Source organism: Petromyzon marinus, chromosome 51, assembly GCF_048934315.1.
Source record: "Petromyzon marinus isolate PM22_M1 ecotype Great Lakes invasive population chromosome 51, UKy_Petmar_22M1.pri1.0, whole genome shotgun sequence".
Classification (NCBI taxonomy): Eukaryota; Metazoa; Chordata; class Hyperoartia; order Petromyzontiformes; family Petromyzontidae; genus Petromyzon; species Petromyzon marinus.
Window position 1 is genome coordinate 14487375 of NC_133717.1, and position 23249 is coordinate 14510623.

At 47.9% G+C, this 23249-nt stretch overlaps 1 protein-coding gene across 4 annotated transcripts in view; it reads left to right on the forward strand.

Annotated features, from left to right (window-relative positions):
• MAP3K7 (mitogen-activated protein kinase kinase kinase 7) overlaps positions 1-21744 on the forward strand; it is a 32893-nt gene extending 11149 nt beyond the window's left edge. For 2 of the 4 annotated variants that reach the window (XM_032973625.2, XM_032973624.2), the window contains exons 7-18: positions 654-778; positions 2395-2523; positions 3171-3301; positions 3927-4008; positions 4991-5103; positions 8121-8283; positions 11308-11388; positions 16701-16765; positions 18187-18286; positions 18863-18924; positions 19740-19855; positions 20386-21744. In XM_032973625.2, coding sequence (XP_032829516.1) covers positions 654-778; positions 2395-2523; positions 3171-3301; positions 3927-4008; positions 4991-5103; positions 8121-8283; positions 11308-11388; positions 16701-16765; positions 18187-18286; positions 18863-18924; positions 19740-19855; positions 20386-20569 — 1351 coding nt within the window. In that variant the 3' untranslated portion in view covers positions 20570-21744. The remainder of the gene's footprint in view (positions 1-653; positions 779-2394; positions 2524-3170; positions 3302-3926; positions 4009-4990; positions 5104-8120; positions 8284-11307; positions 11389-16700; positions 16766-18186; positions 18287-18862; positions 18925-19739; positions 19856-20385) is intronic. The other 2 variants (XM_076075010.1, XM_076075011.1) reach the window with 2 other exon arrangements.
• Positions 21745-23249: the final 1505 nt, after the last annotated feature.

The following is a 23249-nucleotide window of genomic DNA, read 5'->3' on the forward strand; positions in this document are numbered from 1 at the left end:
GAGCGCGATGCCGATCACACACGGTTCGAATTCGACCCTCGATCGATGGCTGCACCATCGTCGCACACGCGTCGAATAAAAAGCAAGGGACAAGTCCTTACTTACTAACAACTCTTATCATTTTTCATTGATAGAGGGGTTTCCCCCGCTACCTGAAAATCCTGGCTCCGCCATTGGGTTTACCCATGTAAACGCCGTGGCTGTAGCATGATTGTCGTTAAATAGTGTGACGGCATCGAAAACGTCGAGCGAAGGTTTATTGTCTGAAGATGGGAGAGAGATGCACGCCACTTTGGGCACTCACCCAGAAGTTAAATAAAATGCCTTCACCTGACATACTTCAAAGAGCCTATCCTCCCATCAACATTAAATCGCACTCCTTGACCGTGTAGAGGGATAAATGGATCCTTCTGTATTTGTGCACCAAATAAGCTTTCGGAGCTGGGCGTGCTGTCCAATGCCCATACCACTGTTATTGATCTGCGTCTGAAATGGGAGCCAGTGAAGAGATTTGCAAGATTTTTCTGATGCGATCGCTTCTTACAGATTAAAGTGAGGGACCCTCACATGACCTCTGGGAGTGAACTAGGGAGTCACTGGGGGGCAAAATGTGAAAGGCGCTCTCATTTGCTCAACTGGATTTGCCTTTGCAGCTTGCTGCTCATATCTGGAGGGACGATCTTAAAAATCTGCGACTTTGGCACGGCCTGCGACATCCAGACCCACATGACAAACAACAAGGGCAGTGCTGCCTGGATGGCCCCAGAGGTGTTTGAAGGTGACGCTCGCACACGCACACACACGCGCACATGCACAGACTCGCAGAAACACGAAGAGATACGCACACAAGAAACTGATTTTTCCCTCTTCCTCTAGCCTTCAGTCTGTAGGTGGCAAGTGCTGCAGATGAACACCTGTCAAGGGTAGAACCACGTTCGTTGTCTTTTGAAGATGCATATTAAGTGGCGGTATTCTATTCGGAGCTCGTGTATGCATTAAGACCACATGTTTGTTCACCTGTTGAACCAATTTCTTGGGTTTATTAAACCTGAATTGATCACGCCTGTTGCAAATGTAAAATTTTCTATGGATCGTCACATCTGAACAGCCTTTAACAGTGTCTCAATTTGCATTTCAAATGTGGATGATAATGTTGACTGTATGGGGTCTCATGAATGTGAATTCAGAAGTCCAGTGTTAATTAGAGGAAATGTTGACCCCATTGATTGTTAGGTTCACCTGTAACCAGCACTTTGTAAAATAACCATCGTATAGATTGATGAAACTCCTTAACTGGCTGAGCTGCAAAGTGGACCATTTGTGTAAAAAATCCCATTCTGTCAGCTCCTAAGTGGAGTTTTCGCCGGATATTGTGGTTTCATCTCACAGTTGGATTTGGCCTTTCATCCCATATGAAAGTCTTGCAAATCCAGCGGGGCTTTTTATTTCCGAACAAATTGACATCATCGTTGTATCGATATTGCATCGATTCTGAACCTCACCAGACATTGAGTTGTGATGGTGGGTGGGGGAGCGATGAGGTGAGAGTCCTGTGGGCAATGGGACGCAGATGATTTGTGTTTCTCCGCCGACAGCGGGATGACGATGAGCCATGCGTCCCGGTGGGTGTATGTGTGCGCACGCTGCTCCACAAACCCGGGGAACCGAGTTCGATTTCCTCTTATGATCAACACCATTAACGATTATCTGAACCGGTCCTGGGCTTCCCCTAGGTTGACTCAGCCTCAAATGAGTACCTAGTGCAGTGTCAAACATCGCCACTAGGGATACAAAGGCGGCCGGGCGTGGTGTTGGCCACCCACCCCCTCGTGTGCCGTACCGGCCTTCATAGGTGCTGCTCGCTAACAGCACTTGCCCCAACAGACTGTTAAGGCTACACGGGAGATCTTTGTCTTTGCGCTGTGCTACAAACCTGCCGAACTGGGTTCGATTTCTTCTCACGATCAACACCAGTGACGATTATCTGAACCTGGACTTCCTCTAGATCGACTCAGCCTCAAATGAGTACCTGGTGTGGTGTGTAAACATCGCCATTGGGGAGACCAAGGCGGTCGGGTGTGGTGCTGCCCATATATACCCCCCCTCCCCCATGTGCCATGCCAACCTTCATAGGTGCTCACTAATAGCACTTGCCCCAACAAGTTGTGAAGGCTATACAGGGGGTCTTTGTGTGTGTGTCTTTGTGCTGTGTTAAGCTGTCTTGCTGCAGCAGGAGCACCAGTGCCTTCAAATGATTCATCATTGGTCTGAATGTGTTGGTTGATCGACACGAAACGACAGTGATGATGATGATGATGATTCATTGGTGCTTGCTTAACAGGACTTAGGCTCGACAGTCTGTAAACGGCTCTATGAGAATCTTTGTCTGTACAGGCAGCAACTACAGTGAGAAGTGCGACGTGTTCAGCTGGGGCATCATCCTGTGGGAAGTCATCACTCGCCGCAAGCCGTTTGACGAGATTGGAGGCCCCGCGTTCCGCATCATGTGGGCCGTGCACAACGGTACGTGTTTTGTCGAGGCTGCTGTTCCTTCTCTACTTCTACTAAATTCGCGCGCACTGTGTATGTTACTGTCCACCTCGGTACGAAACTTGTCGAGCCTGCTGTTCCTTCTCTACCCCTACTAAATTCGCGCACACTGTGTATGTTACTGTCCACACGATCTTTTTTCGGCATCTTTAGATGCATTTTTATGTGGATGCGGTTTAAATTTTAAAAAATTGTATCGTGAATGTTGGGGCTTCATTGTGGGCAGAGTTTGGGGAGGGAGCACGGGGTGGGGGAACTGCCTATTGCATTTTATACTTTACACTATTTTCCATTCCACCCCGAATGCATTATATAAATTGTTTTAAATGCCATTTAAAAATGTGTTCGCAGAAGCAATTCGATTTTCCATGAAGAATAACTGGGTATTAATAACTGGCGTGCCATTAGCGGTGGAGATGCTCAACGTGTGGGTCTTTGGCACAGATTTACTGCATATCAACATGGCCCTGAGCACTAGCGTCTGCCAATGGGAGATAATAAACGAATTCTTGTAAAACAGTCAGTCTCGTGAAGGTTTGCAACTGCGCACCGACAACGAGGATGCGTTCACCGCGCTACGGTTTGACTTTTAACAGTGAGGGCTGTGTGCATCATTTCAGGAACCCGGCCCCCGCTCATTAAAAACCTGCCCAAGCCGATCGAGGGCCTCATGACGCGATGCTGGGACAAGGAGCCGGCACTCCGGCCCTCCATGGAGGAGATCGTGCGCATTATGATACACCTCATGAAGGTGCAATTTTGCCTGACCATGCACACCGCTCATCCGGGCATCAGTACCCCTGTGAACGTAACTCACCCAGGACACTAATATTCACACGCACGCACACATCAACCGTCTAGATATTCATATACAACTGTATTCACACCCACACACTCTAAGCAAAGCACTCATGCGCTCATACATGCACATCGTTCATCTATATATTCACCACTCACCTATAATTTATTATTCATTTTGGTATTAAGTTAATCACTCACCCGGGCACTCAAACACAGATAAAGGACCTCCATATAGCCTTAACAGATTATTGGGACAAGTGCACAAGGGGGTGGTGTGGCCAGGACCACACCCAGCCGCCTTTTTCCCCCAAGTGGTGATGCTTTACACATCACACTAGGTACTCATTTGAGGCTGATTCGACCTAGGGGAAGCCCAGGGCTCGCTGCAGACAATCGTGTTGACCGTGAGCAGGACTCAAACTCAGGGTCGCTGGGGTTGAAGCGCAGCGCGCGATCCGCTACCACTAGCATGTACCACTCACCGGGGTGCTCTGTGGATATCCACTGAAGCACTTGCTGCGCTAAGACACGGGCTCATGTGGCGAATGCTGCCCACTCTTGTGCCGTGTGCCCAGTATTTCCCTGGAGCGGAGGAGCCCCTGCAGTACCCGAGCTACAGCTCCGACCTCAGCCAGAGCAACTCGGCCACGAGCACAGGTGCTTGCACAGAACATCAACGCGTGTTCCTTTTGCGGTGTATTTAAACGTCTTCGTGAAAGGTCATTTTGAATCCTTTGCCTCGTGGGCATTTGGGATTCATGGTTCCCAGTAGCGAGTTCACATAAACTCTACAAAGCTGTGGAGGCTGTTTATGGATGGTTTGATATTATATGTTTTAAATTAAAATACTATTTTAGTTTTACCAAGTAAGACCCACTGAGCTATATAGCTCTTTTTCATAAGTGACCTGGCTATCACAGATGAATGCTCAACGAAGTGGCTTATCATGTGGAAATTTATAGCAGCCCAATACACTTAAACGCATGTTTCTAAATATGGAGGGAAAAACCGGAGGACTCGGTGAAAAATCCACGGGGAGAGAGACATGCAAACTCCACGTATATAGGTGTCAGGGTCAGGATCTACGACCTGTATACCAGGCGAGGTAGTTAATATCTCGCCACCGTGGTGAGGCACCATTCAGACGATAAGCCTCAATTTCCATCTGATTATTCAGGTAGTTTTTATTTAAATCAAGGAATGTGGTGACACTCACCTCCGTTGGTGGCCCCGAGCCAGCGATGGCAAAGTCTCATTCTCATTGGATACCCAGTGTTGCATTCTTATAGTGATACCGGTGTTATCTCTTCTGTGCAATGGCAGACTAAGTCTGCCCCTGGGTTTCTTTTGATGGTGATTTAGTTTTGTCTTTTTTTCCTGGTACTGTGTTTTACGAGCTACTGCTTCCACACGTAAAATACTCCTTAAAGAATTGGCCAAATACTCCTTCCTGAAAGTGTATTGAGACACGGTGCGGCTCTTCTGGATAAATGCACGAATGTCATCATCGTTATTGTTGTTGTAATGTCTGGGCTGTTCCTATTGCTCACCGGGCGAGGCGCTCAGTGCTGCCGCTGCTGTCGTTGCCGACTGCTCCCCCCTCCACCCCTTCCTCCCGCCCCCCCTCTCCACCATGCAGAGGTGATGTCGACGAACACCAGCAACAAGAGCGACGTCCAGGACCACGAGAGCCTCCCGTTCACTCTGAGCGACACCGTGCGGCGCCTTGAGTCGAAGCTCAAGCAGATCAAGGTGAGCCGGCCGAGTGTGCTGATGGGGGGGGGGGGGGCAACGACTCCCCTGGCTCTCACCGGGGCTGGCTGCAAACGGCGGGTAGGGGGGAGGGGGTGGTGGGGGGACAGCAGATTGATTTACGCTCGCACGGGTCTGTGGAAGCTCATAGCCTCAAATGTCATGTGCAAGCTTAGTCATCATCTCAGCCATGATCGATCCACTGCTGGATGAAGGTTGGTAATTGGTTGGCTTACTATGGTGAACTCTTTTGGGGAAGGAATATCATCATCAGCCGTGATCTATCCACTGCTGGAAAAAGGAGGTTGATGGTTGGCAAGTGTGGTCCAATATCCATTTTTGGATGGTTTTTCAGCATCATCATCATACAATACAATGTGAATTTATATTGCATCTAAATGCAATTAAATCTAGATACGCTGTACCATCATAATCAGCATTGATCTGTACACTGCTGGATGAAGGCCTCCCCCATATCAAACACTGCTGCGTGGAAAGACGGAGCTGGGAAGCGCAAAGTGTGAAAACGACGACAATCCAGAGGCTCCAGTAATGGAGATAGTACTAGAGGTGGGACTAGAGGTGGGACTAGAGGTAGGACTAGAGGTGGGACTAGAGGTAGGACTAGAGATGGGACTAGAGGTAGGACTAGAGGTAGTACTAGAGGTGGGACTAGAGGTGGGACTAGAGGTGGGACTAGAGGTAGGACTAGAGGTAGGACTAGAGATGGGACTAGAGGTAGGACTAGAGGTAGGAATAGAGGTGGGACTAGAGGTGGGACTAGAGGTGGGACTAGAGGTGGGACTAGAGGTAGGACTAGAGGTGGGACTAGAGGTGGGACTAGAGATGGGACTAGAGGTAGGACTAGAGGTAGTACTAGAGGTAGGACTAGAGGTGGGACTAGAGGTAGGACTAGAGGTAGGACTAGAGGTAGGACTAGAGGTAGGACTAGAGGTGGGACTAGAGGTAGTACTAGAGGTAGGACTAGAGATGGGACTAGAGGTGGGACTAGAGGTAGTACTAGAGATGGGACTAGAGGTAGAACTAGAGGTGGGACTAGAGGTAGGACTAGAGGTAGAACTAGAGGTAGGTCTAGAGATGGGACTAGAGGTAGTACTAGAGATGGGACTAGAGGTAGTACTAGAGGTAGGACTAGAGGTAGGACTAGAGGTAGGACTAGAGGTAGGACTAGAGATGGGACTAGAGACGGGACTAGAGATGGGACTAGAGGTAGGACTAGAGATGGGACTAGAGGTAGTACTAGAGGTAGTACTAGAGGTAGGACTAGAGGTAGGACTAGAGGTAGGACTAGAGGTAGGACTAGAGACGGGACTAGAGATGGGACTAGAGGTGGGACTAGAGGTAGGACTAGAGGTAGGACTAAAGGTGGGACTAGAGGTGGGACTAGAGGTGGGACTAGAGGTGGGACTAGAGGTAGGACTAGAGGTAGGACTAGAGGTGGGACTAGAGGTGGGACTAGAGGTAGGACTAGAGGTGGGACTAGAGGTGGGACTAGAGGTGGGACTAAAGGTAGGACTAGAGGTGGGACTAGAGGTAGTACTAGAGGTAGTACTAGAGGTAGGACTAGAGATGGGACTAGAGGTGGGAATAGAGGTAGGACTAGAGGTAGGACTAGAGGTAGTACTAGAGGTGGGACTAGAGGTGGGACTAGAGATGGGACTAGAGGTAGGACTAGAGGTGGGACTAGAGATGGGACTAGAGGTAGGACTAGAGGTAGGACTAGAGGTGGGACTAGAGGTGGGACTAGAGATGGGACTAGAGATAGGACTAGAGATAGGACTAGAGGTGGGACTAGAGGTGGGACTAGAGGTGGGACTAGAGATGGGACTAGAGATAGGACTAGAGATGGGACTAGAGGTAGGACTAGAGGTAGGACTAGAGATGGTACTAGAGGACTAGAGGTGGGACTAGAGGTAGGACTAGAGGTAGGACTAGAGATGGGACTGGAGGTAGGACTAGAGGTAGGACTAGAGATGGTACTAGAGGACTAGAGGTGGGACTAGAGGTAGGACTAGAGGTGGGACTAGAGGTGGGACTAGAGGTGGGACTAGAGGTAGGACTAGAGGTAGGACTAGAGGTAGGACTAGAGATGGGACTAGAGGTAGGAGGAGAGGTAGGAGGAGAGGTAGGAGGAGAGGTAGGAGGAGAGGTAGCATCCAGGGTAGAAAGTGTTGTGGTCTGGTTGGTGGTCAGTGGGGTTAGTCGTTAGGGCTATTGCTAGGGTTTGCTTGGTTGTCGTGAATACGGGAAGGGCTATATTATGGTCTCGTTGGTCATCGTAGTTAATTTTTGAGGCAGAGCTAAGCTCTGGGTAGCTTGTGTGGTTAGTGTAATAGGTAGGGCTAGGTTCTCATTCGCTTATAATAAATTACATTTTGTAAGGCGAATTTCATCCACACATACAAATGTGCCGTGTATGGAAAGCAGGAAATAAACAGAGAACCAGAGTAAGTGGCCAGAACCAGTGGGTGGGTAAAGGTCAATTTAAAGAGGTGAGTTTTCAAGACAGCAACAGCTCGGACGACTAATTGTCTTATTACAAAAGCGTTCCATATTCTGGGAGCTGCACTGGCAAAATCCCGATCACCTCAGGAGAACAGAGCCTTGTATGTATGTATGTTCAACTTCTGTTGCACTATACGTAGCCAACCATGCTAATCGGAGATGCGGGGTAAGGACAATAAAGCAAACAAAAAAAAACAGTTTGAAAGAAATGTGTTTTCAATCAATCAAGAGCCTTGACCTCAGAGTACTTCGAAGAAGGTGATCCAGAGATCTCAGAGACCTCTTTGGAGATCGTTTAATAAGTGTTATTTGCAGGGTTGTGATCAAATTTGCAAATGTGGTTAGAGTTTCAGTTGGAGCTCGTGTCAGGTTAACTAGCGTAGTTTGTATTCGACATACGGTTTGCTTCCGGTTGGCTGCTGCGGCTTAGGGGGTATGGTGATGGCCACTGCTGCAGCAGCGAGTGCCGCCGTGCGTCTGTGTTGCCGCAGGGCGAGGGCGGAGCGAAGCCGGGGCTGTCTCTGTCGCGTGGCTCCAGCGTCGAGTCCCTGGCGCACTCCCGCGCGGGAACGCCGGCCTTCGAGGGCCACCGCCTGAGCGCCGACTTTAGCACCCTCACCGAGCTCGAGGGCAAGATCCTGACGGGCGCCACATGTACGTACCTCGGGGGGGTGGCGGGTGGTGGGGGCGGGGGGGCAGGGGGGGTGGATGGTGAGGGCGGCCGCGGCCAATGTCTGCGTGGGGCACAGCCTCGACGGGAGGAGGGGGGGCCCTGCTCACGAGGCCGGGTTTTTTACGTCGTTCACTCGCAGGGCAGAGAGGGGATTTGCGTGGCACCACGCGGATACCCGTTGCTGCGGGGCATTCTGTTGCTGCGGGGCATGGGGTTTGTGTCGTCACCGAAAAGAGTTTGGAGTCTTAATTAAAATAAATGCAATCGAAAGGCCCAATGGCCGGTGAATGAGATTACGTTTATTTTTTAGGCTTCATGCAGATTAGCTTGCTTTTCTCCCCGCCGATAATAGTTTGCCCGAATGGCATTAAAAAAAAAATGATTGAATAGTGGGTTGCATTAGGCTTGCCATTATTAATGCATCAAAACATAAGTTCCAAATCATGGTGAAAATAACACATTCGTCATCCACACTCTTGGCAAAATCCCGAATACCCTGCAAGGCCAACAGAGGGAGTGAGTGTTTATGTGTGCAGCAGTCTGATCTCGACACTCAAGCTCAACAGCTGGCAGTGTTGTCATTTTTACGCTGTTTGGAAATAGCATTTCCTGCAGGAAGATTACTACTAATCTGGGTCATGTGTCTTCAGTATGCCGTGGTCTCCATGATCCCCCCGTAGGCCATGCATACCGAAGACACAAAGTCCCGCACATTTGCAACCTATTACTTCTCTTCTAGATGTAAAGCTTTCGTGACTGCAAGGATCCATACTCTTTGGTTCTATTCGGTTTTGTTGTGTGTACAAATGTATTTTTTTCTTTAAACTCTAATCAGTTTCTATAGAAAAAATTACTTTCATTTTTTGATGATGAACTCAATTTACTGAACCTTCGGCTGATAAAGGCCTTTAGTTTGTGTTAAAACGTCGATCGACGCCTGCAGCCGAGCACCGGAGAATACAGAGGAAGTGTGAGGTGAAGAAGCGTGAAGGGGTGCTACCCCAAAATCTTAAACTAAACTAAAAACATTTTTTTTTTTATTTTACCAGGTAATGCCCACTGAGCTATGTAGCTCTTTTTCAGAAGCGACCTGGCTATCACAAATGATAGCTCAATGAAGTGGCTTGTCATCATCACGTGGAAATTTATAGCAGCTAAATACTCAAAAGGCACGATTATAAATGTGGACCGGAAAACGGAAGGACCTGGAGAAAAATCCATGCGACCATGGGGAGAGAGACATGCAAACTCGAAATATACAGTGTCGGGATTGAACCCACGACCTCCTGTATACCAGGCGAGGGAGTTAATATCTCATATCCACCGTGGCACCCACTATTACATCCATTTTTGCGCAATGCAACTGACAACCACCATGCTCGTCCTATACAAAGACAGGTCTCGGACATAGAAACGTGGAACTTCCTTAACCGTGTCAGAGCAACGTGACGATGCTTAACATTTTTAAGTTTGAGCCACCAAATGGAATTACGACACCCTAAAGCATATTTGCTAAACTGCCTCTAAGGTATATTGTTGGTTCTTTCGGTAAAGTCACGTGACTTTACCGAAAGAACCAAGAATATGAATCCCTGCAGTCACGAAAGCTTTAAATCAAAATTTAACTGCCTCTAAGGTGTCAACAGTAGGCTAGGTATATGAAAATAATTTTCCGTTTTTGACTTTGGTAGCTAAAATAATCAAAATATAAGAGTCAAAACACATGTAGGAAATTACTAATATCCCTTGTTCCACTAACATACTAAACTCTGCAGGTCAGTGTTGTTTGCTTGCTAATAACCATAAAGACTACAGCAGTGTGCATCGCCACCATCTACATTTGTCAACATCTTATCGTTTTAATAACCGCATTATGTGTTTGATGACATTCCATTCGTACTACGTTGGCGGATACAAACGGCATTACCGTTGCATTTTTTACACCCAATATAGGAGTCGATTATCTGTTATTTAATGCAAAGTGAAGGTAACTGCCAAAAACTTGAGCCAATTAAAATGCTTATTTTTTTCATGTTCTGAATTTAAAGGGCACAAATGTGGTTATGTCTGGATAGCACTAGCACACAACCCTCGAGCTTACAGATTCGAACCTAAAGATCCACTGGCTGCACACTGTTGATCACTGTGTGCGATAGCGGTCACAAGGAGCACACCAAGAGAGTTCCCTGCATGGGAAAGCAACCATCGTTGCTTTACACCTCAGTGGAATCTTCCTTCCCGTGCCTCAGCTCTTCCACTTTGAATTCATTTTGGGTGTCTGTGTATAACACAACAATTTCTCTCGATTCCTCCCAAACCACTCGCATCAGTCACTTGAAAGGACGTGTCAATCAAAAAAACCTACAACCCCAATTAACGGTGGTTAGTCACCAGGTGCAGGCCATAGAGACCAACCTCAGTTTAACACGTAGGCTTGAGTGAGCAGTGTCCATAATAGACGGTTTTTTTGGGTTAGATCGTGTGAATATAAATGTGTCGTTAAACCCGCCAACACCCGACACAGCTAATTAGTAAGGTTTGTCACATAAACAACGAATTGGCGTGTTTTGCTTATGTGACAAACCTTACTAATTGGCTGTGTCGGGTGGTGGCGGGTTTAACGACACATTAATATTCACGCGACCTAATCCAAAAAAACCTCTATTAGAGACTGAACCTCGTGGCGGCTGCGATAGCTAAGCTCGGCGCGCAAGAGCGTTGTGCATGATGGTGACGGAGGAGCCATGCCACAAGAAGCGCGTTGGTGACACCAAAACCACGTCCAGTCCTTGCATCGTCAAACCATCCCTCCAACTAAACGGGCGTCGTGCGCACGTGCGTACACGGGCAATGTGAAGCACATCCTTCTCCGATAAATATGACGGAGAATATATTGAGCGGGCCCATTCGTGGGTGGGTAGAGCACTGGCGGGAAGGCTGGTGGGTTGCACATCGCTGTGTTCTGCTGCTGCTGCATGCCACGGTTATGTGTGACGTCTCCACAGCAGCATCGAGGCACAAACGGGGCCACCGAAAGACTGCCTCATTTGGTACCATCCTGGAGGCCTCTAGCATGGCACTCCCAGGTACTGCCTCTGCCTGGCCTGCCGTGCGGTGGTGGGGGTGAGGTGGTGGTTCGCCCGCCTCGCGTGTAATCTCGGTCTCCTTGCCTCACGCTTACTCATCGGTGGTGTGTGTTGGGCAGTAGTTTCTTGTGGCTCCAGTATGAGGAGGCAATGTACGATGCTTCACCTCTCCCAGTGGCAGGTGACACTTGTAGGCGATTTGGGAATTGTAATTTGAAGTCTGCATGTAATCATTCTCCAGTGCTGGGCTCTCGGCTAAGACGAGTTCGACTTGGGAAAGTCCAGTGCAACTGTCCAAAGGAGGTAGCACTGATGAAGCCTCTGCTGCCGTCTTGTAAAGTGTCAAGACTGCCTGCGCGTGTGTCACGTCAGAGGCTGTAAAACTTTGAGGGTGTTTTTTGTCGTTGTCGCTTTCTGGAGCCACAAGCCAGCAGCAGCATTCGTGTCAAATTGGCATGAAGCAGCCAAAACATTCAGCTGCGTCCTTTGATTCAACAGCAATGTCATGTCATGCCAGTGCAAATTTCTGCTCTTGGGGCATTTTGTTAAATGTTGGCTTCACAGAGAAGTGTGGAGTCCAGATTTGTTCTTGATGTTGTTGGAATGCCCCCCACAAAGGCACACATGGCATTGTTGCATCTTTATGCCCGCGGTTGGTCTGTCCGCTCAGTTTGTTCTCCCAGTTCACTGCAACCTCTGCTGCCACCTTTGTTTTTTTTTTAATAAGAAGACACGTTCTTCGAGCCTCCCATTCCTCAGTGACTCGCAGCCTTGGCGTCATTACCCTTATTATGTGTGTCAGAATAAGGGTGACAATCTAATGCGGGAATGAGAAGAGGAAAAGCAGGAAGGGTGGAAACAGCACGCTGCAGCCCGACTTACTAATCCAGTTCCACGCACTCTCTGGACACACGCGTGCCCGAGCTGCGGCAGAATTTGTCAATCCCACATCGGCCTCTTCAGCCATCTTCGGACCCGCAGATAATCCAACTTTTCTCTGGAAGACAATCATCCTCGATTGCGAGGGATAGCCGATGATGACAATGATATGGCCTCCACACTTCAAATGTTTACCTCACAGCAGCACAGACTTTTCGATTTAAAGCTTTCGTGACTGCAAGGATTCATCTTCTTTGGTTCTTTCGGTAAAGTCACGTAGAATGAGAATAAAATAATAAAATAACACAATAAAATTCTCACGACGTTTCAGCCAAAGAAGATTTAGAACCCTGTTATAATGTCATTCTCAAGAATAGGCCATTGTCTGGTGCTGTCATAGTCCACTATAGTATTGAAATTATCCTCAACATTAATTAAATACAAATATTTACCATAACAGATGTTACTACCCAAATTTTGTTTGCACAAACATAAATGACAAACGTAAGCTCCCTACTTGTTAAGCAACATTTAATTCAGCTCGAAGATATGATTGGTTAGAACATGTTTCAACAAATGCACATTATGTAGGCTTGACGGTTATGTAATTTCACAAATATATTGCACGTTTAAATGTGATAGTTGATAGCGGGACTGGCTGAATCGTTAACCCTACCTTTTAAAAATCAGTTCCACCCAACGTCATCTATTTAAATAACTGAATTGAATGTAAAATAAACCCAACTGTGAGTCACGAGACCAGGTGTTAATCCCCAACACTGCCAGTGCACAGCAAAATGCGGCACATTTGCATGAAGCGGTGTGCGAGCGTGTGCGTTGGGAATGGGCAGCTTTGTGGCGAGGTGCGGGTGTTACTGGAGCTGAGCGCACAGTGGTTGTGGTGAGGAATTTCGGTGAACAATCATAAGTGGACAGTCAGAGTCCACGCACTGCAGTCAGAATCACCGCTTTGTGGGAGAATCTTAAATGGGCACGCGTAACTTACACGGACAATTTTTTTTGACCGCTTCAAGTTAAAAAAGAAACCCCCAAAGGTGACGTGCGGTGGTGCTTTTGCGGACGATTGATCTGATCCTGTGTGCTAATTATGATTCTCTTCAATGCGTTATGTGCTGTCCCCTTACATGTGTACTGTCTGGTTTCATAAACACATCTTCTTATGTTAGGGGAGGCTTGAAAGTAATTCCTGTTATCTAGGGGTGCAGGGCCACCGAGGAACTTATACGCCCAAGTATTTTCACCGAGAGCACAGCTTGATTCCTGCGACAGCTGCCCTGTAAATGGAATTTTGAGGAATTACTTTTCTAAACTCGGATGTTAAAAGATTACAATAAATCGTCAGACGCCATACCAAACGTCGAACTTGAAAACGATCAGCTGACAAATGATAAAATCATCTGATTAATTACTACGCCCACCAAACTGCAGTAACCTCGCAGCCCAATCTGTCCAAGCAGCCTGAAATGTCTCGCAGTGTGGCCTCTTGAATATTGATTCACTAGTAAGTGGAGCCACACTGCGCTGTAAACCCAAATACCTGGGCTTTGCTTCCTGACCACGACTCGCATCAGTGGCAAGTGAAATCTGAAACCCCTCCCGCCTCCCCCGCCCCCCGCCCACTCCGCCCCCCCCCCCGCCCACTCCGCCTCCCCCCCCGCCCACCCCGCCCACTCCGATAGAACTTCCAGTCACTGTTTGAGAAGTTTAACATTTGTGTCACATTTGTCTACGCATGCGTGCGTGTGTGTGCATGAAATATAATGATTTTTTTCTAATTATTTCCGATTGCAGGATTCACCTAAGGTTTGATCTGTAACGTTCACAAAATCCCTCAATGCCTCACACCTGGGAAGGTTGATTCTTGATTCTGCCTTCAATCAAGCATCTTTCAGTGCATTGAGTGCTGCTTTGGGGAAGCGGTGTTGTGTCAAATGTCCACATTAATAATATATTTTTTTGCTTTACTCCTAAAGCAAGACAATTGTGTCCATTTATACTTTAGAGCAAATAACTATGTAAACCTCATGGCGGTATCCCCCCGGGGGGTACGTACCATGGTACCCCGGCTCTCGCGTAGTCTCCGTGATGCACTCGTGAAGAGTCTGTTGATGGTCGGCGACGCGGCAATCGACTCATCTCGACGAGCTGTACTCACGATGCACCACCATGGTGCGTACGAGCGTTCAGGGTTTCAGCGCAATCGTTTTCGCGGCGTTTCGACATAGCGGAGTAGCACTGATTTCGGATTGATTGGTACCCCAGTCACGGAGTGAAGTAACACCCCTGGAAAAAAGTGTCCTAGAAATAAATTATTTCATTGCCTCAGCCAGTTTGTATTATTTGGTACCCCGGGGTACCGCCATAAGGATCATTTGTGTGTGTGTGTGCACATATTATTTGGATGTTAAATAAATGGGTTAAATAGTCATGTAATGATGCATCGATTAATCGATCCAAATAAATTGGAAGGCTCACGAAACGTGCGGCCGGATCACTTTTGTGAGCATCGGTCGTTTGCAATTTCTGCAAATTGTCTGTTACAATACACACTGCAGACGATAAAAACAATAAATACATAAAAATCCATCTACGATTGGAACCTTGACTCCCAAAACATGCCAACATATTGGATCGCTGACGAGTGAATTGTTACATGCTTATTCTTGACATTTTATATATATTTTAAATAATATGTAAATTTACTAATGCATGAAGTGTTAAGCTCAAAATGAGTCCTTGAATTCGCCATAACTTGACACAGACTGATGAATGTGGCAGCTGTGTGTGAGGCACAGGTAGAGGAGTGCATAGTTAATTGCATTATTAAGTATCGATATAATGTATGAACTTCTTTAGCACCGTATGTAGCCAACCGTGCTAATTGGGAGGTGATCACGACCCCACGCATCACCTCGGACACACTGAGACCAGGCCACCACGAGAGGCTCCAGGGGCCGCAAGTTGCCCACAACTCTGCTAGTCCATGTTGCTCGTTGCCAGCAATTAATGTATCGATGCGGTAAAGAATGGCATTGCCAGCCTTTCGGCTGTGTGCTGGCATGTTGGCGACCAGCGATCGGCGGAGCTTTTTGGTGTAAATCCCAGGAAACATTAGCCACGTTCTTCTTCGGCAAGTGCATTCTGCACGTTGCAAAGAATTAAAATTGTTAGAACTTTCAATATTAATATTTAAAGCTTAAAACGGCCGTGTGGCTCAAGGGGCTAATGCCCATGCCAGATTACTCGGTCAGTATCGCGGAGAATTTGGCAGCCACCAGCCCAACAAAGGTGCAGTGCATCTGTTTTACCATACAAAATTATTAGATATTTTTTATATCGCAAATCATTATTACTACTGCCTTATAATGTATTCATATCGCCAAAAACGTCGGCATCAAAGGCAGTGTTTGATTTGTCCTTTTGCACCACTGCCAACGCAGTCCCCTCCCCCCTTTTTAAGGACATCAGTTCGATTTAAGTTGCCCGTGATCAGTGTTCTTGGCCTAATTTTTGGAATACAGGAAAAGAGCAAACCACTTGTTTGCACGGCTAAGGGTACGGATTAGTGGTTGAGTAGGCTCGATCTTTGAAGGAATGCATTGTTTGAAGTGCTGCCATGATTTAACTGTTATTTTACAACATTGCACTTGGCTATATCGTCTAATGGCATTACAGTAATTTGTGAAAAATTTATAAAACACCAACATTTATTTTTTTGCCTATTTTTGCGTGGCCTGCTGTGTGGGTTAACTAACGCGCAATTAGGTGTTGTCATGCTGCGCCCTGTTATGACATGTATTTGACCGTGACGCTGTGTGCTGTGTGCTGTGTGACGCCTCCCCCTGTCTCCTCTGCATGCTGCATGCACGGCGCGTGCTCTGTGTCTGTCGCACGCACGGCCACACGTATCCCGACTGTTGTGCGCCGTACGTTTTGCGTTCCGCGTGTGCCTTGCGCTGCGTGTTGTTGTTATCCTCCGTGTGCCGCATCCCGACCGCCACCTTGCGTGTCACGCGTTGCGTGCACGTGGTTGTGTCCTGCGTACGTGCGTGTTGCATGCCGTGACCCCACGTGCCCCTTGTGCGCCATGTGTCCTGCCTGTGCTGCGTGCCGCTTGCCTTGCTTCATGTGCTGTACGTGCGCGCCCCCTCTGTGCGCCTTTTGTGCTGCGTGTGCCGCTCAACGATGCTCCTCCGTGCATCCCTCGCATGTGTAATGCGCCACGCGTGCCTCCGCGAGCACGCTTGCACCGCCCCGCTGTGCATTGCGTGCTTCACGCGCAATTCTCTCTCGTGTCCTGCACCGCTTGCCGTCCTGCGTGCGCGACCCCTTGTGCGACCCCTTGTGCGCTACGTGTCCCCACCCCGCGTGCGTGCCGTGTCCGTGTCCGCTCTCTCTTTGCCCGCTTTCAGCATCGACAGATCAGTGGCGGCGCTCGGTGCAAGACCTCCCTACGCTGGGGCCCGATTCCAACCAGGTGCCGCTCTCGCTCGCCGTCACACGTAGTAGGAGGGCAGCTGCCGCATCGCCCAGACGGCTTCTTTCCTCTTGATAGTCTGTGGGCCCGGAACGGAACGCGGAGCCGACGGAAGGCGATTAAAAAATAATAAACCACGACCTGCACCGTGCAGGTCGTGGGAGGGTTATTTGAGTATACCTTCACCACACCGGTCAGTGTGGCTTAGGGGGCGGGGGCATAGGCACATGAGCACGGAGGTCTCATTCTTTCGGAAGGAAATATGACATTTTGGAACGTTATATGTGTGTATATCGAGGTTATCGAGCCACTTAATAGCCAGTGTGGAGGTTTGGTAGATGTTGGTAATATTGCCCATGAATCGGGCAATGTCATACTGTACGAAAGTACAGTACAACAATGAATTATTCTGCACTGTCCTCTGCTTCCCACGACATGGCTCTGAAGTCCCAAATGATGACCTGTGCACGGTCCAAGCTCGGCTGCATTTAGCTTCCGTGTAGTGACGACATGAGGTGCAATCAGGGTGATTGGGTCATTGGGCAGTGAGACTTTAGTGATACATATTATTTATATCGTTATTCTATTGTAAAAGACAGTAATCACGTTGTCACCGGTTGTCTCTTCCGTGGTCGTCTACGATTTTAGCACCTGCGTTTGATCACGTCGGGTGGTAACGACAAATGGTCACTGATTTTCCGAGCATCTGCAGTTAATTTTTTGTTACATTCAATTATCTATGCGTTGCATGTGTATTTCCTCAGACTAATACTCTGCAGATAGTGAGGAAACCTACGTGGTCTTTTATTTTATTTGCCTGTAATTATCATCAGCGTGTTGTTGCTGATGCTTTTTAGGCAACACGCTGAGCAAACAGATTTTCCTCTGTTACATTACTTCAAATTAATATCTTGTGAGTTCAGGTCAATTGGCACATTCAGAGACATTTTTGCAAATGTGTCACCACACTCAAATATCTGGCTGTGTGGTAGTCTGTCTGCACCTTACCGTGTCTGTGAGTGTAGCTGTCTGCATCTTCCCAGTTGTCCCTGGCTATGTGTGATGCTGCGTATCACTTGTCCGACTGCACGAGGCTGTATTCACCTGTCTGACTGTGTGACCGAGTAAGGCTGTATTCATCTGATCGTCTGCATCTGCCTGTGATACCATACCTGTCAACCTAATGAATCTCAACGTTCATCCTACAAAGTCCCATCACAAGGGAGAAACACAAACAAATAGAAGAAAATGTTTTGTTTGCCCGTATTGAAACGGCTGTACGCCGCATGGACTTGAAAACTAAATTTCCCTGTACAAGAATATGGGTAAACCGTATGGGTTGACAGGTGTGTGAAACCGTTATCACGTGACCATGCCCCGTGCCCATTCTGGGTCCGCATGGCACTCCTCGTCTACTCTAGGGGAGTCGCAGCAGCAGCCGATCGTCGAGTCCGGGCGTGCGCATGATCACAGGCGGCGTGGGGGCACGCAGCATCCCCAACACGCCCGACGACTATACAGGTCAGGGCCCACTCACAGGGAGACGCAGTCCACCGAACGACGGTTCCGCTAGACACTGGGGTCGTTCATATTGTTTTTGTCTCTTACAATTATTGATAACCAGTTTAATACATAGTAGCAAGCTTTCGCGACCAATATTATACATAGAGGTTTTTAGGTTAGATCGGGTGAATATAAATGTGTCGTTAAACCCTTCACCACCCGACAAAGCCAATTAGTAAGCTTTGTCACGTAAACAAGACATGCCAATTCGTTACTAGTTCAGCACACCAGTGTGTTGGAGATTAAACCCACATCATTTGCCATTCGACTACCATGACGTTTCGCTGGTAATTACAACAACCAGCATCATCAGGCGACGGCCAGAGTTGTGGAGAAACCCTCCTCCCGTTTCGGTCCTATTATTGATAACAGTGTGCAAAAGTGGCACTTATTTTTCATATAAACCTTGAAGGCGCAATGGGCCGAGTTGACCATCAGTCAGGCTCTGAAGCGGCGTGCTGTGGCAAGGGCGCTGCGCGGGGCTGTATTCCCCGATGCGACGGGTGGCTAAACGCATCGTGGTTTCCATTGCAGACACCATGGGCTCCGATAACTCCATTCCCATGGCCTACCTCACCCTGGACCATCAGCTGCAGGTGAGGGCGGTGCGTTCCCGGTCCCGCGGGGCAGGGCAGGCGGTGCCGACGCTCGCACGGATTTAACACGGTTCTTTTGGCATTATGACGGATGTTGTGCTTTTAACGTGAGAAGATACAGCAGTTTAACACGTAGTCGAGCTTTTCAGACTATGTTATCCGTAATAGAAGTTTTTGGGGTTAGATCGCGTAAATATAAATGTCATTAAATCCGCCCACCACCCAACACAGCCAATTAGTAAGGTTTGTCACGTAAGTACTCGAATTGCAAATGTTGTGGGTTTACTCTCCAACACACCGGTGTGCTGGACTAGTAACGAATTGGCATGTCTTGTTTATGTGACAAACCTTACTAATTGGTTGTCAGGTAGTGGCGGGTTTAACAGCACATTTATATGTACGCGATCTAACCCAAAAGCCTCTCTTTTATGAAAAGATACAGCAGGCTTAACACGCATACTACTTGCCAAAATAAAGCCAATTTCCAGAAAAAAAACATTGGCCAAAGGGCCTGGTCTAAAACCTAAGCAATGATGTATTCCATGCAGCCAGGACTATCACTATAGCTTGTGTGTGGCTGGGCATAAGCACAACTGTGTACGCCACACTACCCCGATGGGTACCAAGCTCCAGAGCTAAATGCAGCATCAATGAATAGCCAAGCACATTGGCGCTTCCCTGTTCTCCGTCACCCATCATCCTCCTCGCTTAGCTAAGCTACGCATTATTCACTGTGCTCAGCGTGCTGCCACCCACGTTCTGACTCGGGGGACTCCAGGCTAATAGAATAGCAACGTGTGTGTGTGTGTGTCCAGCCTCTGGCTCCATGTCCAACCTCCAAGGAGTCGATGGCAGTCTTCCAGCAGCACTGCAAGATGGCCCAGGAGTACCTCAAGGTGCAGACGGAGATCGCCCTGTTGATGCAGCGCAAGTGAGTGCCTTGACCGATGCCACCGTGGTCCACAAGGGAATTCCCCACGCGCGGTCTACCTGCCACTACCACGGCCCCCACCAGAGCGCATTTGGGCAAAGCTCCTCATGGACTTCCTCAGTGGATTGTGCGTAATGAATTATAAACTAATTCATGGCATTCTTAAAAAAAAACATGGAAGTTTTGACCATACAGTGACATCACTGATATTCATTATGACAATGCAGTGTCATTACTGAGTGCCAGAGTAATGCACTTTCCTTTTTTTATCATGTTTTGTCTATCATTTCTGAAGCGTCAAATTCCCTTTGGAAATCCATAGACGGACAGTCTGGCGTCATGTTTACGATATAATGGCTATTTGGGTCACATCTTCATTTAATTCCAAATAAAATAAAACAAATGGGAATGTAATTGACGTAAAGGTACCCAGCCCGCTGTTGTGCCCATGAAGGCCAGGCCGCGGGCGTTTCTCACACGTCCTGGCGTCCGTGGTGACGTGGTGCCGTGGTGCGGCTCGGCATCTGCAGGCAGGAGCTGGTGGCTGAGCTGGAACAGGACGAGAAGGAGCAGCAGAACGCGTCACGGCTCGTGCAGGAGTACAAGAAGCTGATGGAGGAGACCAAGAGCCTCTCCAGCTACCATCACAAGTGCAAGGCGCAGCTGGAGCGCATCCGCGTGCAGCAGCAGCAGAAGAGGCAGGGCTCCTCCTGAAAGCGGGCACAGCCCCAGTGCTTTTCGACAGCTGCGTGCCACGTTTCCCCGCTGAAGCTCATTCATTTGACGTGGAAACCCCACCTGTCCCCCCCGCCCATGCGTATTCGGCTCTCTCGTCAAATGACTGGGTGCCGCTCATGTGGATGTTGACCTGGTGTTGAGCAAAAAGAGCTGAGAGGGGGGTGGGGGATGGGGACGCTCTGGCTCACAAGGGGTGACTTTTTCAAGTCGCCAATCAACACACACGATGGAACACGCCCAAGGGGTACAAAAAAACGTTAAATTCCCAATGGACTTTTACTGTGTTCAGGATAGGATGATTATTTTAATGAGATACGCGTTGATGCAAACTTATAGCCGAACAAGCACGTGCATTTAAGTGTACAGTTTGTAAGAAAATTGTAACTTGTTTGTACGTATGTTGAACTTCTTTCGCATTCCGTACGTAGCCAACTGCAAAATCATAGGCGCAAGGGAAGGACGACAAATTGGAGATGCAGTCACGTAGCAAATCTCAGTGTTGGAATGCAGTGCTTACACCTAATAACTCGAATAGTAGTTCACGTGCTTTAGAAAACAATGCAAAGCGTGCACTCTGGTGGCAAGTCGTGGGTCCTTTTCAAATTACACACATGTGTCGAGATTAAATAGGTTCGACTGCATGTTGGGAAAACCCATAAAGCCACGTATAAACACAGTGGCCGTCCTAGACAATTAAGGCTGAACGCGCCAGGTGGCATTAAAGGAAAAAAAATAACGAGTTATCTTGGTTCCATTCTTCTTAAGGCGAATTGGTACACTATGGCCATGCTTTTACAGTATTTCAGCTTAGGGAAGTAGTTGATATTTGTTCATGGGCAATAGTTGAGTGTCGCAACTGTACGGCTTGGCACAAAAGCTTCCGCTGCCTCGGGCAATCATTGACAATGTACATACAGTAATGCGAGGCTATAAGATGGTACTATAAAGTGGGTTGTCCAGTCACCTAACCTGATGTATTCACTGGAGATGCAGTCGAGTGTTCGTGACCGAAACAATTAGTGATGGATTTGTCCGGTTTAAACGGCCAGTACGTTTGTAGAATTTTAGCGGATGTGTGCAATTTTAGGGAAGCCTCCACATTTGGTCAAAGTCACGTGGCTGTCACACGATTAATAAACAATAAGATGGTTCACGCTTTGTATAGTTGTGTATTGGCCGGGTGGTTCCGTGCACCCCCTTCCCCTGCCGAGTGCCCCGACTCAAAATGAAAAGGTTTGGTTTAGCACCTTTGGGCGGGGGGTGGTGTCAAAACGGAAATCTGAAAACATTTTGTGAATTCTGTGTGAGTGGGAGGTTTTCCTTCGCGGCTGAAGACCACCGGGGCTCGCGTGTCTGGCTGAGACGGCGCCACACACTCTCATACCCGTCAACCCCTACCTTATTACAGACCAATTCAGACCCTTATTGCTCACCCCATGCCCCTTATAAATCTCAGCGTTCATGCTTCAAAGTCCCATCACAAGGGAGAAACACAAAAAATAGACAAACATTGTTGCCCTTACTGAATCGGCTGTACGCTGTATGGACCTGAAAACTCAATTTCCCTGTACAAGAATTCAGGTAAACCGTATGGCTTGACAGGTACGCACGCTTTTGGCTGCTGTGACGTTACTCGCTCCTTGCCTATTCTTGCTTTATCCTAAAACTAAACAATTTTATTTTACCAGGTAAGACCCCCATTGAGCTGTATAGCTCTTTTTTCAGAAACGACCTGGCTATCGCAATGAGAGCCCAATAAAGTGGCTTCTCGTGTGGAAATGTATAGCAGCCAAATACTCTTAAACGCGTGATGTTGATTCTCAATGTGGAGGGAAAACCCGGAGGACCCGGAGAAAAACGCACGCGACCACGGGGAGAGCATGCAAACTCCAAATATAGAGCATGCGTAAGGGTGTGGATAAAACCCACGACCTCATGTGTACCAGGCGAGGTGGTTAACATCTCTATCCATCGTCTTTCCTCTCAGATCCCCATTGCATCCTTTTATCCTTTCTCTGTCATTTTATTTGTGTTACGTTTTTTTTATTTTCACCTCGCTGGTTTCTGTCGCTCACTTCTCGCCTCCCCCACTGGGCCCCCGCACCTCTGCCCCCAGTGGTGGGCTTGGGCCTCTTCACCTCATCTTGCTTCTACAACATCAACCAGGCGACTCGCGTACAGCATCCTCATCAACATCGTCACTGTCAACATCATCACCATCAACTCACGACAGCATAGGAATGATGAAAAAAACAATAGGCTTTAGAACCCCTTTCCGGCAATAATAATAATAATACGGGGGGTGTTCATGTTCAAACCAAATACACACCTAATGCACGGCATCGAGTCTGCATTAACCACACGCGCTTGTGGTAAAACAGGCAAACGAACATGCTTCGATAATGTATGCATTTTATTTGAAATGTATTAACCTATACCAGAGAGACTCGTTTGTGGCCTTGCCTCGCTACTGGTGTTCGACCGGAGAACAACGCCAAAAGCCGAACAGCACAAATGTTATGCAAATATCGAGGCATGAATATCTCGAGTTGGGTCAGCCTTTTTTTTCATAATCTTGATACCTGTAAAAAATGGCCCATAGCGTAATAATAAACAATTTCTAAGGGGCACATATTTCGCAAATTGGCCGCATTGT